The 15,549-nt window shown below is 34.7% G+C and overlaps 2 protein-coding genes across 2 annotated transcripts in view; both read left to right on the top strand.

Moving 5' to 3' along the window:
- The first annotated feature begins 413 nt into the window (after nucleotides 1-413).
- Nucleotides 414-8,312, top strand: LOC128551249 (proprotein convertase subtilisin/kexin type 5-like). The gene is made up of 2 exons (XM_053531999.1): nucleotides 414-475; nucleotides 7,518-8,312. The coding sequence occupies exons 1-2, from the start codon at nucleotides 427-429 to the stop codon at nucleotides 8,183-8,185; spliced, it is 717 nt and encodes a 238-aa protein (XP_053387974.1). The 5' UTR covers nucleotides 414-426; the 3' UTR covers nucleotides 8,186-8,312.
- LOC123541803 (receptor-type tyrosine-protein phosphatase alpha-like) overlaps nucleotides 8,194-15,549 on the top strand; it is a gene marked incomplete at its 5' end in the record, with an annotated part of 21,103 nt that continues 13,747 nt past the window's right edge. The window contains 9 exons of the mRNA XM_053531159.1: nucleotides 8,194-9,289; nucleotides 9,778-9,880; nucleotides 10,214-10,314; nucleotides 10,584-10,735; nucleotides 11,112-11,199; nucleotides 12,722-12,786; nucleotides 13,234-13,270; nucleotides 13,650-13,753; nucleotides 15,401-15,526. Coding sequence (XP_053387134.1) covers nucleotides 8,194-9,289; nucleotides 9,778-9,880; nucleotides 10,214-10,314; nucleotides 10,584-10,735; nucleotides 11,112-11,199; nucleotides 12,722-12,786; nucleotides 13,234-13,270; nucleotides 13,650-13,753; nucleotides 15,401-15,526 — 1,872 coding nt within the window. The remainder of the gene's footprint in view (nucleotides 9,290-9,777; nucleotides 9,881-10,213; nucleotides 10,315-10,583; nucleotides 10,736-11,111; nucleotides 11,200-12,721; nucleotides 12,787-13,233; nucleotides 13,271-13,649; nucleotides 13,754-15,400; nucleotides 15,527-15,549) is intronic.

Genomic DNA, 15,549 nt, shown 5'->3' with positions numbered 1-15,549 from the left:
ACCTCAAATTTAGCTAAAAGGATGTATTTACAGCAACCGAAGAGGGGTCAACTTGTGGACAAGGAAGAAAAAATCATTTTCAACGCTACAGCAATATAGAAAAGACTAAGAAAAAAATATTAGTTCTTTTCTCTAAGTACTGAAAGGATATAAAATGATATGTTTCACATGGGAAACGTAAATTCTTTTTTGAGTATCAAATGAAATAAACGTATCAAAAAGTATCAAAAGTGCGAGTTATGTAATAGTTGTCTTATTTTGACTGTAACAGCATATTTACAATAAATAACGTAAAGGTAAGGATATTCAAGCATAACGTTTGCAACAAGCGAAACACTTAGGATTTGTTATATTTAGTTTACTAGACTAGTAACTTTCCTAATTTCAGTATTGTACTTTCCATTTCTATTGCAGGTGGATGTAACAATGCTACTAAAATCTGTTTGTGTCGTTCTTTGCTGTCTTTGTCAAACAGGTATGTACCTTGTGTAGAGATAGTACCTGAAGTTTTAATTTATGAAAAATAAAAACATAGAGTAATGTTGGTCGCTGATATAGAGATCTTAAGACCAAGTGCTATACATAAGTCTTGATTTGATCATTTTGAAGCATGTTGTTAAAGATTTTGTTCAAAAGATATTAGGTAAGCGTAGATTTCCCGGAAGCACAGAGCACCACAAACACAGCCTCAGAGCCACGCATTTGCAAAGTAGGTCCACAACAAAAAGAAGCTTTAACGGAGAAATATTACAGACGAGTTGCTTAAAAAATCCAACAAGTACATTTTAATTTTATGCAAAATATAGATAGAGGGGGAGGAAGGGGTAAGTGGTAGAAAGGGGGTTGGGGAAGGGTTGAAGGTTGAACTTCTTGTAGCAGCTCTTACAGACAGCCCTACCTATCAAGTCATTGTTGAATATTTACTCCCAAGTCCTAAGTGGATTATTGCATGAAGAACTTATCTTCAATGCAAAAATGTTGTCAAATACATGCATATTGATTGACATTAGAAAATGATGCAATTCAAATAAAATAAATTCACATCCACTTTTTCAGCTGACTGGAGAAAATTCACTTTTGCCAAAAAATGAAAGTATCTAAATAGAGTAACGAAAAAGTGTTATTTTTTTTTATAATAAAATATTGTTTTATCAAACTGCACGAAATATTTTACAATTTATGCCTTATCAAAGAAAATATCTGACGTAATGAAAATACTTTTAACATAACGTGTATGAGAAATCTTCAGTTTTTAACCATTTTTTTAACAGATCTGAAATGTTCAATATGAGCACAGCCGTCGACCACAATAAAACAAGAAATATCTTTAAAAATGATGGTCGGCGAATTGTAATAAGGAAAGAAGTTTATGAATTTTTATGCCCCCGAAGGGAGGCATATAGTTTTTGAACCGTCTGTCGGTCTGTCAGTCTGTCGGTCTGTCCGTAATTTTCGTGTCCGGTCCATATCTTTGTCATCGATGGATGGATTTTCAAATAACTTGGCATGAATGTGTACCACAGTAAGATGACGTGTCGCGCGCAAGACCCAGGTCCGTAGCTCAAAGGTCAAGGTCACACTTAGACCTTAAACGATAGTGCATTGGTGGGCGTGTCCGGTCCATATCTTTGTCATCCATGGATGGATTTTCAAATAACTTGGCATGAATGTGTACCACAGTAAGACGACGTGTCGCACGCAAGACCCAGGTCCGTAGCTCAAAGGTCAAGGTCACACTTAGACGTTAAAGGATAGTACATTGATGGGCGTGTCCATTCCATATCTTTGTCATCCATGGATGGATTTTCAAATAACTTGGCATGAATGTGTACCACAGTAAGACGACGTGTTGCATGCAAGACCCAGGTTCGTAGCTCAAAGGTCAAGGTCACACTTAGACGTTAAAGGATAGTGCATTGATGGGCGTGTCTGGTCAATATCTTTGTCATCCATGGATGGATTTTCAAATTACTAAGCATGAATTTGTACCACAGTAAGACGACGTGTTGCACGCAAGACCCAGGTCCGTAGCTCAAAGGTCAAGGTCACACTTAGGCGTTAAAGGTCATTTTTCATGATAGTGCATTGATGGGCGTGTCCGGTCCATATCTTTGTCATTCATGCATGGATTTTAAAATAACTACGCATGAATGTGTGACACAGTAAGACGACGTGTCGCGCGCAAGACCCAGCTCCGTAGGTCAAAGGTCCTAAACTCTAACATCGGCCATAACTATTCATTCAAAGTGCCATCGGGGGCATGTGTCATCCTATGGAGACAGCTCTTGTTCGTCTAACACTCATCTTTCATCTAACATTTTTCAAATTGCAAAACTAAACACCGCACTTTAACAGTTTAAATGGTTCTCTTTTAATTCGTAGGGTTGCAATTTTGTTTCGTTTATCCTTAGACGAATATTTACAGCAGTAGTTTGATGAAGATTCATGAAGCGGTTCATGAGAAGAGGTCATTCAGCGTGTTTATATTTTTAGCTAAATTGGTCCCTATTCCCATTTGTAAAAAAATTGCAGGAGACCTTACGATATTGTTACACATCGAGTTTGATAAAAATCCATTACATTTTAGTGGTTAATGCGAAGAAAGGTATATCTACTTTTAGCTATAGTGGTCCCTAATAGGGCCCAAGTTCCTATATAAATAAATTTGGAAGAGGACCTTATAATGATGCTCCAGACCAAGTATGACTGATGCTCCAGACCAAGTATCCACCAAGCTGTTCATGAGACGCTGTATAAGGGCATTTCTAGTTTTAACTCTAGCAGCCCCTAAAAGGGGTCAAATGTCCCAGCTGAATAAAGTTGGCTGCGGGCCTAATAAAGATGCTACAAATCAAGTTTGATTAGAATACATAAGAAAAAATCAATAAAAGGATTTTTTTATTTATTATTTTTATTTATTTCTAAAATAAGCCAACTGATCCCGCTTTAACAAATGCATATTCGCTATTCACGAATCTTTGGACAATGACGTCACACCTATAAAACAAGAGGGTCATGATGACCCTGGATCGCTCAACAGAGTAATATGTTTCAAATGTCAAACTGATGATTTTTAGAAATTTTTTGGAAAATTTTCTGATGTACAATCAAGTAACCCCTGGGGCGGGGCCAATTTTACCCCGGGGGTCATGATCTGAACAAAGTTTGTAGAAGTCGACTAGGCAATGTTACATATCGAATATCTAAGATCTAGGCCTTCTGGTTTATTTTAAGCAAATTTATGAAGATTTCCCTATGTACAATAAAGTAACCCCTGGGGCTGGGTCAATTTGACCCTGAGGGGGTCAAGATTTGAACAAATTTTGTAGAGGTCCACTAAGCAATGCTACATGTCGAATATCTAAGCTCTAGGCCTTCTGGTTTATTTTTAGAAAATATTGAAGATTTTTCTATGTACAATCAAGTAACCCCATGGGGCGGGGCCAATTTGACCCCGGGGTCATGATTTGAAGAAATTTTGTAGAGGTCTACTAGGCAATACTACATGTCAAATATCTAAGACCTAGGCCTTCTGGTTTATTTTTAGAAATTTTTTGAAGATTTTCCTATGTAAAATCAAGTGACCCCTGGGGCGGGATCAATTTTGACCCTGGGGTCATGATTTGAACAAATGTTGTAGAGGTCCACTAGGCAATGCTACACGTGAAATATCTAAGCTCTAGGCCTTCTGGTTTATTTTAAGAAAATTTTTGAAGATTTTCATATGTAAAATCAAGCGACCCCTAGGGCGGGGTCAATTTTGATCCCGGGGGTCATGATTTGAACAACTTTAGTAGAGGTCCACTAGGCAATGCTACATGTCAAATATCTAAGCTCTAGGGCTTCTGCTTTTTGAGAAGAAGATTTTTTAAGGTTTTCCTATGTAAAATCAAGTGACCCCTGGGACGGGGTCAATTTTGACCCCGGGGGTCTGATTTGAATCAATTTTGTAGAGGTCCACTAGGCAATGCTACATGTGAAATATCTAAGACCTAGGCCTTCTGCTTTATTTTTAGAAATTTTTTGAAGATTTTCCTGTGTAAAATCAAGTGACCCCTGGGGCGGGGTCAATTTTGACCCCGGGGTCATGATTTGAATAACTTTAGTAGAGGTCCATTAGGCAATGCTACATGTCAAATATCTAAGGTCTAGGGCTTCTGGTTTTCGAGAAGAAGATTTTTTAAGATTTTTCTATGTAAAATCAAGTGACCCCTGGGGCGGGGTCAATTTTGACTCCGGGGTTATGATTTGAACAAATTTGGTAGAGGTCCACTAGGCAATGCTTCACACCAAATATCTAAGCTCTAGGGCTTCTGGTTTTTGAGAAGAAGATTTTTAAAGTTTTTCCTTTCGGTTGCCATGGCAACCAGAGTTCTGCATGGAATTCAATTCTTTGAACAATTTTTAGAGAAGACCATCCAAGGAACATCCCTGTGAAGTTTCATCAAAATTGGCCTGTTGGTTTAGGAGGAGATGTTGTTTAAAAGAAAGTGTGGACGGACGGACGGACGGACGGACACCGGACGGTGAGCGATCACAATAGCTCACCCTGAGCACTTTGTGCTCTGGTGAGCTAAAAAGTGAAGGTCAAGCAAAACATATAATTGTAATTATTTCAATATTTCTGTTTCATAAGCAAAGTTTGACCGTAGTCATATCACATAGATAAACTGTATGCAGCGTACCTTCATTTCAGTGTAATGAGATTCAGTCATTATAAAGCATATATATAATAAAACAGATTTCAACTGAGTTCAATATTTGCATACCATACTAAAGAAAAATATTCATATATAATAAATCAGTTAAATAATTTATAACAAATATATCAAAGCAAACAAGTACTCATTTTAATATGCAATCTGAATAAGTCACAAAAGCAAGAAACTTTTTTCATATACAGACGACAATTGTAACAACGAAAATCTTTTAAAAAGCACTTCTCTACATAAAAGACTCTTATCACACCCTTATTCATGTGATACGCAGACCGTATTCAGCTCTTTCTTTATTTTGATATATGTTGGTATTTGAACAGGTTTTTATCATATTTATTAAACTTACTTATCATTTTGAGATATATCAATATTCTTGCTAAATATACTGAGCCAAAGTTAGCTTTAAAACTTTGAACAGCGTCGTTTAGGATAAACGCTTTGTCTACATTTCACTCAGCGTAGCACAATCAACAGAGTGAAAGAAATTGACACTCTCGTCCAATCAGGCAGAGTGTTGCATAAATCTTCCATTTTGATAAATTATCTATAATGCGTTATCAAGTAGTTTGATTTGCAATACATTCTGTCACATGTTTTTAACAAAAGAGTATATATATATATATATATCTCGAAAAATCTGAATTCACTGTACAAGATAACCACCCTGGTAGCAAATAACGTATACTTTTTCTAATTATAACCAATTTGAAAATTTTCCATATTGTGTAGGCCATATAAGGCTTAATTGAACTATGCCCTATAGTCATAATGTTATTTGTACTATATGTCATATCATATATAAGACAAGAAGAAAAAAACACATCAGTATTTACCATGAAAATTGACATTACAACGAAATGACTTATTACTAAGATTTTAACCATACAGTTTCTTCCTTGTTCCTTTTAACTTGTGTCAAATGTGTAAAGATAAATTGCTTGGTAGGATTATCATTTGCGTCATTGATTTATTTTGAAAAAAAAAAAAACAAAAAAAAAACAGCAAATTGAGGCATCGGGTTTGTTTTATTTACATCTAACACTAACACACTCCTGGTTACTGTCATTTTAACTACTTACCTATTCATCAGCATTAATATATTCGGTTACATGGAATCAGAGAGCATGAAAATAAAATTACAATATCTATCTAATTCCTCAATCGTGCAAACAAGAAAAACTCAACACCCGACACGGGGATTAGTGAAAAAACACAGGAGATTGTATTGCGATTAAATACCATACGGTACAAACATAACAGTAAGCTAGGCTAGCTGAATGATTATATTCTTGAAAACAGAGAAGCCAATAGAATTGATGCCAGTATCGCAGTTGTTTAGTTTGGGATAATATTATGCCTCCACCATCAAAGCTGGAAAGTCGTCATATGACCTATAATTGTGTCGGTGCCACGTTAAACCCAACAAAATAAACACACAAATACCTTAAATAACCACTATTTAGGACATGTATAATTAAGGTTTGTGAAACCGTTTAGGGTATATTTTATGACACTCCATAAGACTTAGTTTTGTCTAAAATTCAAACTTAGAAGTGAACTTAACACATAACTTAGGCGTAAAAGAAATTGTTTCTTTCCGATATCCCGACCTACCCTAAATTGTTGGCATAACCCTAAATGTTTTATGGCTTGGAAAATTTTTCTCTCAACTTTTTATTAACAAAAAGTTGCAAAACTGCACTTTTTATGCTTTAAACATGGTAAGATTTATGCTTTAAACATGGTAAGAGATGTTAGAAATCAACTTACTGATGCTCTTAAGGCATTACCCCCTTATTTGTATTCATTTTTGACACAAAAAAAATCCGAAAAGTCCCACTTACTAAAAACATTCCAAAAACATTACCTACCAACCTTCCCTATCTACTCTAATTTGTTTAAGCATGTTACCGGAATACAAAATTTTTACGCCTTATGAAGTTTCGTGAAACAAACCCCCGACTTTTTCCTTTAAATTATAATACTATTTTTTTCCCCAGAATAAACATATTTTATTTTAATTTATTTACATACTTATTGTGCAGTTCCAATATGATTGTTCAGTATTTGCTGAATGATTTAAACGTTCGTGGTTTGATTTTGTTTGCTTTAAGAAAGTAAAACATGTTTCGAAATAGTCTTTATTATTTAAGTGTGCATGCAAACGGGATAATTTGGTATAGTGGTGTTTAGCAAGGACTATTCAAATGCGAGGCTAGTTTTATTATCGCTGCCTTTATCATCGTTTTACATCGATACGTCTTTTTTGTTATTTTATCAAATAAGAAAATGCGACGTCATGGCAATGTTGATTGCGTGATCAAAGACGTCACGTTGTTAGATACATTTCAATATGACCGACTAGTTAAAATGTGTAAATGTAACCATGACTTTGAGCATTTCTAATACTAAGAATCTTTTCTGTGACCAAATTCCCACGAATCAATTTCCTGACAAATTAAAATATAAGTGGTGAGGTTTGTTGAAAGAGATTGATTTGTAATATGTAATAAAGTTATTTGGAATTTTTGATAGCGTCTTAGTCTTGAATCGAGGTCGCCTTGTCGAAGATTTAAATCTATGCCCTTGCAATATAAACATTATTTAAATAAATATCTTTTAAAATATGAAGGTGTTAAAGTTTGTTATCCTGACACATATTTATAGTAATCCTGTACACTGTTGCTAGGGTCTGTTTTTCGGATGCTGCATTCTCGGATAGTTGCTATTCCTATTGAATCTTTGTTCTTCTTTTACTAAGGCATGAACATAATTACAATTTAGACATTTTCGTTTTAGTTCAGGCTATCCACCGTGGCTGCGAAAACTGTGGATGTTGCATTGATGGAGAATGCAATTTGCCACAACCTTTTCCTGGTTATTGCAATAAAGGATGCGTTGATGGTATCTATGGAGACAGGTGCTACAACCAGTGTCCTTCTAATTGTGCAGCATGTGCACGGAATGGACAACACATTAATGAGGTGTGGACGCATGACTGTACTAAATGTCCCGATGGAAAGTATTTGGGCACTTACAGAGATTGTTCCTTGTCTTGTCCAAGTAAATGCAAAACTTGCACCTCAGGTACAGTATGTACGGAATGCAAACGTCCTTATTTTAACTTTGGTGCGGTAACGAATTGCTCTCTATATTGTCCAACAAACTGCAAATCGTGTTCAGAATCTGGTAATTGCCTGGCCTGTGAAGATGGGTATTATAGCCCGGAGTCTAGGTGTCAGAACAGGTGCTATTCCGATTGCCAGTCGTGTTCATCATTGCAAACATGTGAAAGATGCAAAACTGGACGTTATAATGGAAGGGAATTAGATATCCCCACAAACGTATTCTATAATGACTGTAGATTTTCATGTAGGAGCTCTTGTGAAGATTGTTCGTCCTACAACTCTTGCTCTTCTTGTGTGACTTGGAAGTACGGCAGTTACTGTGAAAAACCTGCTCTATAGGTTGCAGATATGGTACATGTGATAAGAGTACCGGGAATTGTGAATGTAAAAATGGCTTTGCAGGACAACAATGTAATAATTGCGAAAAAGGAAAATATGGCACATATTGTGACCAGGAATGTTCAACAGTTTGTAAGAACAAAGTATGTCATAAGTCAAGCGGTCAATGTGAAGAATGTGTAACGGATTATTTTACTGATAAATTTTGCAGCAGTTGTATCGTTGGCAGATATGGAAGTAACTGTACCTTAAAATGTCCTAAAGACTGTAATAGCAGTTTGTGTGAGCGATATAGTGGAGACTGTTCTAATGGTTGCAATGAAAACTATGTAGGAAACATATGTGACAAATGCATAACCGGTAAATATGGAGAAAATTGTTCTTTAGACTGCCCTAAAAATTGCCAAAACAAGCATTGTAACCAAGACAGTGGGTTATGTTTTAGTTGCAAAGGAAACTTTAGAGGAGGTAGATGTGACACATGCGAAGTTGGGTTTTACAAAAATGACTGTTCAAAACAATGTAAATCAAAATGGTGTTTTAAAAATATTTGCCATAGAAAATCCGGAAATTGCACATCGTGTCCGGAAGGTTATTACGGTGAATTCTGCGACAAAAAATGTTCTAACGGATGCAGCAACAACAGCTGTGACATTGACACTGGTTTGTGTTCATCTGGTTGTCAACCAGGTTTCTCGGGTGACAAATGCTGTGTAAGAAGTTCAAATTGTGACATATGTGAATCGAACTCACAGTGTCTTAAGTGCAAGCCGGGACATTATGGTGTGGACTGCGAAATTGAATGTCCTAAAACATGCCATGGGAATTGTGATAAAAGATCTGGCATTTGCGAGACATGCTCTCCTGATATGTACGGATTATTTTGCAATTATTCCTGTCCTATATCATGTAGTTACAAACCAGAACAACGGATTTGTAATGCCTCTACCAGCCATTGTTTAAACGGATGCCAGGATGGTTTCCACGGACTTACATGTGAGAATAAATGCAGTCATAGTTGTGCACAAAACAAATGTGATCGGATAACTGGACAGTGTCTGATGGGTTGTGTGAATGGATTTCAAGGAAATACGTGTTCTGAAGGTATTAAATAAGGAATTTGTAATTAAACATAGTATTAAAATCAATGAACATGTTCAAAACAAATTCAGTGTAACAGGACTATTTGCTCATTTAAAAAATGCACTCTATCAAAAATAGTTATAAGAAGCTAATACAAACATGAGTAATTAACAATTTGAAGAAAAAAGGCTTTAAAATGATACTATAAAGCAATATTTACAGTCTCTCCAGTGAGCAATACTTCAATGGGTGTCTTTTAAAATTTTAATCCAGATGTTTGCTTAAAATAGCTTTAATTACAGGTCAGACAGTCTGTACTACTACACATATTAGGTATACGTCAACAAAACAATTATGAAATGTCATACCGTTTTATAAAAACCTACAATTATTTAAAATCATGACTGATATGTAATAAAAATAATTTACTGACTTTGTTAAATCTAGTGGTGAAAATTTAGTTTAACCTGCCTAATACGAGTATATATGTGTATATGCATGTTTTAAAGAGGCTGCAGCAATGAGCATGACTGAACCAGTGGCAGGAGGGGCGACCGGGTTTGTTGTTGTTGCTGTTGGAATTATTGTCGGCGTTTGTTTCCTACTGAAAAGGTACTCCACCGCTATCCAACATGTCCAAGACTTTCTATTACTTTATTTGCAGAAATACGGAAGTAATAACTATTGCATGCTTTGACACTTTTAAGGAACCAGGTCGTTAATGACATAGAAAAATAATATGATCTTTACGCCGGGGGTGACGTTCTAGTCAGTAAGTTTATATTTGCAGAACCTTTAACTGGTATCTTGTTCCAGTTTTAAAAGATATTCACTATAAGCACAAAATACGAAAATTATCCTGTTAAACTCAGAATTACAGAATGGTAATTCTAGTTCTTTTGTGAGTAATAATAACAAGCGCCATTTCTATTTCTCTTTCTGTAGGAAAAAGAAAATGCCCAGAACTAATGAAAATAACGATACCAATGCCCCTGAATCTTTATGCAACGGGGAAACGTCAGATCAAAATGGCGTCCGATTTACAGGTAAGTCATTGCTGGAACAACTGATACGTATTAGACCTTCCTGGTCATTGTGATTGTTACAGTTCTATGAACTATGTTAAATATAAATCTTAATATATATCCTTGTCCTTCTAACATATTCCTTCTTGACGTGGAGGATTAGATACATCCACTTATTTTCTTGGTATATCTCATTAATTATTGATACCATTATTGCCAACATTTGAAATTGTCAACATTTTAACATGGAACAGAAACAAAAAAGGTGATTTGAAATTAATATTTTTTAGAAGTACAGAAAGAAGAGAATGCTGTTGATGTTGATAGTTTAGACACGACGCAGGAAGATACATACTATAATATGACAACCAAGATTAAAGTACCCCGTCTCTTCAGCTATGTAGAACAGAAGACGCGAGATTCTTTCAAGATCGAATTTACAGTAAGAACTTATTTTCTTTTCAGTGAACTATATTTGTTATGTAAAATGAATATTTGCAGTTTTTTAGTTAATGACTTATTTTGAAATGAAACGCACGCTGTTTTTCAGATTCTGTAATTTCTATTTTTCAAGTACCATATTGTGTATAATACTGATATTACTGATAATTTCCATTAAACATTTATCTTTTGTTATCTATTGTTATGTAAATAAAGGTTTCAAAGTTTTTTTTTATTTATTTCAACGTGTTAAACACAGATTCCTTTTACCTTTTTATAACTAACATTTTGACATGAATATTACTACTTTGGAAATGTTGCTACTTATTTTTGGCATCATCAAACTTTGGCTAATTTATGCAAATTAAATATTTCAGAAACTGCCAAAGAACTTAATTAAACATTGCACGTTTGCCAGAAAACAAGAAAATATAGCAAAAAACCGGTACAATGGGATGTATCCTTGTAAGTAATTTGTGCAATTAAGAAATACTTTATAGCAAAAGAGTGCTTTAACACTATTTATGCACGATGGGTGGTAATACGTCGTTCAAAAAATTTTAATCGGGCTACGCCCTCGTGAAATTATTACATCCGACGTATAACCACTCGAATACATAAATACTGTTAAAACACGCTTGTGCTATGAATTATTTCGATTCTAATAAACCTTTGATATAAAACAGTAGATAAAATATAGAAGCGCTCTTTCTTGGGCGCAGCAAAAACTATGACGTCATCGCACGTTAACGTGACGTCATACTAGCATAAGAGTGTTTTAACGGAGACAAGCATATTAGAATTAAGAAATAATAAATCTGTTCCTATATTTTATCAGTTAATAAAATATGGGCAGCAGTTTGGATGCGTAATAATTAAATCACGAGTGCGTAGCACGAGTGATTTAATTATTCGCATCCAAACGACTGCCCATGTTTTATTAATTGATAAAATTATTGGAACATATTTATTATTTCGATTCTAACAACGCAAATACTTCGCATTTTCAGTACTACCTTTTCAGCGTAATACGTCATTCGGGTCATATGCTGTTACAATTTACCCCCTATGGTTAGAAAGAGTTGCATAGCCAATGGAACGTATAGAAATTTGTTTCTTTTTATCAGAATTTTGAGAAGTATTTATGAATTAGTAATCTAACAGCTAGCAAACAAATTATGAAGAGAATCATCAAATAAGGCGAGTTGACCCTGTGTTACAAGTTACGAGCTTAACTTTATATGACGTCACATCATTATGACGTCATACTTTATGTCATACATTTATGACGTCACCACTGAATCTTAATTAAGCTAATTTAATTCGCTCGTAGAGATCAAAACGTGTTTTACGGTCCTACACATAAGTCAGTATGACTTTTTATCATATTTATGTTTTTGAAATGCTGTTTTTAAACGTCTGGCCCTGAAATAATTGAACTGAAGTAGAATCTCTTATGCCACAATCATAGGGGGTGAAATGTAACAGCCAACCATATTTTATCGTAGATTCATGTATAGGCGATTTCGCTATATGTTTATATAGCATTTGCTGCAGATCGTGTTAGAATGGTATATCAAACATAGTAGCAAGATACTTGTTGGGTTTAAGTCACTCCGAGACAGTTTATACCATAAAGCAATTTCCGAGGCGCCAATCAGGTCAGTTGCAGGCATTGGTGGGTACATTGGTAAAACCACGGACCTTTCATATGCACCTCTGACTTCTACACATGGAGAGTTATAAACCTCAGTTGAGTGCGCATGTGATTTAAAGTCAGCGACTCTAACCACTCGACCACGGAGGTCCGTTTAGGTAGAACATTTACTATGCCGTTTAGGTCAGAGGAATGTATTTCAACTGTTTATTAAACATTTGTTCTCAAATCATAAAATCGCCCTAAACTATACATTCTAACTCTTCTAAAATAAAAATAAACGACCTTAATTACACTAACTAATATTACATGATTACTTTGTCTTGATAGATGATCACTCTCGTGTTCGAATCGATGGGGATCCTACGTTTTTCATCAACGCTTGCTACATCGATGTAAGTACAGATACGGTCTTCAGTGATGCTATCACAAAAATGCAAATTTATTTTTCTTAGCCAGAGAAAAGTTTAGATATTGCCATTTTTATTGAGATTTCACGTGTATTTTTTTTTTCATGTACACTATACGTTTGTTCTTGTGTAATTCTTTTGTAAAACTGGTACACAGTTACTTTCAGTACCAATAAACTTTTTAAGTGTATTGATATAATTGAGATTGCTTTGTCTGTCGATAAATTCGACTCTGTCTAATTCCGTTTTCTCCGTATGGGGTTCGGCTGGCATGGAAAATATTATTGGCATGAAGAATGCCAATATTCGGCTGGCATGGATAATATTATTGGCATGAAGAATGTCAATATGATAAATAAGAATATGAAAGGTCGCGGAAATATCCAAATGTCATTACTGGTAAACTACCTTTATATTTTAATTCTTTGACAGGGTTTCCAGAAAGATAAGGAATATATCGCATCACTTGGTAAGTTCATGAACAGTGACATGTGTTAAGATGTTTGCACTGAAGTGATGTGTAAGAATGGAGTAGTGTAATTTTAGAGAAGACTGTTAATATAGTTTACTTATCAGGGAATTAATTTTAATTTTCATATATGTGACATAATATTATGAAAAAAAATATTCTAAACTTATATCTTTATTTTCAAGTACGTCAGTATGAACTATTATAGGCTATAAGTATTTTGTCAATTATGTTTTTGTAAGCGGCCTATAGCTATCTCTACATACTCAGATTGAAATATCGAATCATTTTTAAAGTATTTCTGTTAGACAGCCCTTCCTTGCCGAACTCCGTGTACAATATAATACACAAATAGTAAAATAGTACATGCTCATTACAGGCCCTACAAAGAAGACAACAGATGACTTCAATACATTTTGGGAAATGGTATGGCATGAAAAATCTGATGTTATTGTTATGCTGACAAACCTGACTGAAACAACAGTAAGTTTTTTTTATACAAACAGTTTTTTTCCAGTAAATATTTTGAAAAGAAATAGAAGAAAACGTTTATTTCCACTGCAGTAATATCAAGTGTGGACTTACCCATGAGAGTGTGTGCATTTGACGTCATTCCCAAAAACTTAAACGAAAATATTTCAAAATCGGACACCTAAATTTCAAAAAGAACATTAAATTAAAGCTAAAAGCTATTTTTTTTTCTGACGGTAAATATCAAAACTAAATGGACACAATTGTGTAATTTATACTGTATTCACGAATATTTTAGCCGTATTTTTATTTGAAAGCGAATTACAATTTAGCGATGGTGGGCCGTCTTTTTAACCAGGTTTTCAACGAAAACCTGAGTTATTAGATTGGGGTATGTCGTTGGTCGGGCGGGCGGATGGGCGGGCGGCGGCGTCAAACTGGTGCTTCCGGTCAATAACTTTTGTTTCGGTAAAGATATTTGAATAAAACTTGGTATGTATGTAGCTTATATCAAGACAAAGGCTGGCATTGATTTTGGGGTTTCTGAGGTCAAGGTCAAGGTCACTGTTACTTAAAATAGAAAAAGGGTTTCCGGTCAATAACTTAACTTAGGAATGAGCTATCATGATGAAACTTGGTGTATAGAAAACTTATATAAAGTTGTAGCTTGGGATTGATTTTGGGGTTTCTGGGATCAAGGTCAAGGTCATTGTTACTAAAAAAGGGTTGTGCTTTAGGGTTAGGGTTAGGTTAGGGTTAGGGTTAGGGTTGTGCTTTAAAGTGGTGCACTGTGATTCAGTATACTTTTTTATTCTTATGAAAAGTGTTGAAAACCTGGTTTCGTGGCATTGCCGCGTTTCTCGTTGTTCTATTTAAATGTTGAAAAGATTGTGATATTTATTTTTATCATTTGACACTCACGGAAAATAAACAACTCATGTCTGTAGGATTGTACAAAAATGTAAATATAAGAAATTAGTGTTACTGTTTCTGCATCTAGATCGGTATACACCATATTTGATCCAAGTAAGGTTTATATCAGTCTCAATACATAAAAATGTTTAACTTAAAAATGCTTTGCAGTTGAAACTCTTTATATTCAATTATATTAAAGCTATTTGATGTCAATAATGATGACTGGATTTTTGGAATTAAAGATAAGAAATATACCTTCTTCTTTTAAGAACTGATTGGGAGCAGAAACAATGTTCATGCATGTTTCGAATGATAGATTTATAAATTTACATACATATCAAATGTACTAGTTTTATCATTATACTCAATTATGGAAAGAAAGCGAACATTAGATCTATTTAATCAGAAATAAGTATCCTCTTTGAAAATAAATAAACTGATTATGATTGTCCCTGTATGTATTATGATTTATAAAATGTAATTATTTATTTCTTCCTTGCATGATGACAATATGGGTTATATATGGCGCAGAACAGGATTGTAAATTTAATTTTCACATCTCATTTACATAGAAAATAAAAATAAAAGGTGTGACCCTTTATGTCGTTTCTTACGATCATGCACAAGCTTGGCTGTTCATACACAAGTTGTCGTAGCAGAACCACAATTGACGCTTTGTATTCCATTTTTACCTTTCAGTGAATCATTATTTTTACAACAAAACTACATTTTATTCAATTAAAGGGCATGAAGTGCGAGAAATACTGGCCAGATCTAGAAGAAAGTGTACAATATGACGACGTAACTGTCACATGTGAAACGATAGAAGAATTTGTCGAGTACACAATTAGGATGTTCACACTTTCAAAAGTATCACTCTTTTCTTTTCTACA

The sequence above is a fragment of the Mercenaria mercenaria genome, chromosome 19 (assembly GCF_021730395.1).
Source record: "Mercenaria mercenaria strain notata chromosome 19, MADL_Memer_1, whole genome shotgun sequence".
Taxonomy (NCBI): Eukaryota; Metazoa; Mollusca; class Bivalvia; order Venerida; family Veneridae; genus Mercenaria; species Mercenaria mercenaria.
Note: the sequence above shows the minus strand (reverse complement) of the source record. Positions and strands in the feature narration are given on the sequence as shown.

What these genes read in the sequence shown, in the direction of transcription:
- LOC128551249 (XM_053531999.1), top strand. Translation starts at nt 427, where the DNA reads ATGCTACTAAAATCTGTTTGTGTCGTTCTTTGCTGTCTTTGTCAAACA. An exon ending in TTGCTGTCTTTGTCAAACAG is followed by an intron (nt 476 to 7,517) that starts GTATGTACCTTG and finishes TTTTCGTTTTAG; the next exon opens with TTCAGGCTATCCACCGTGGC.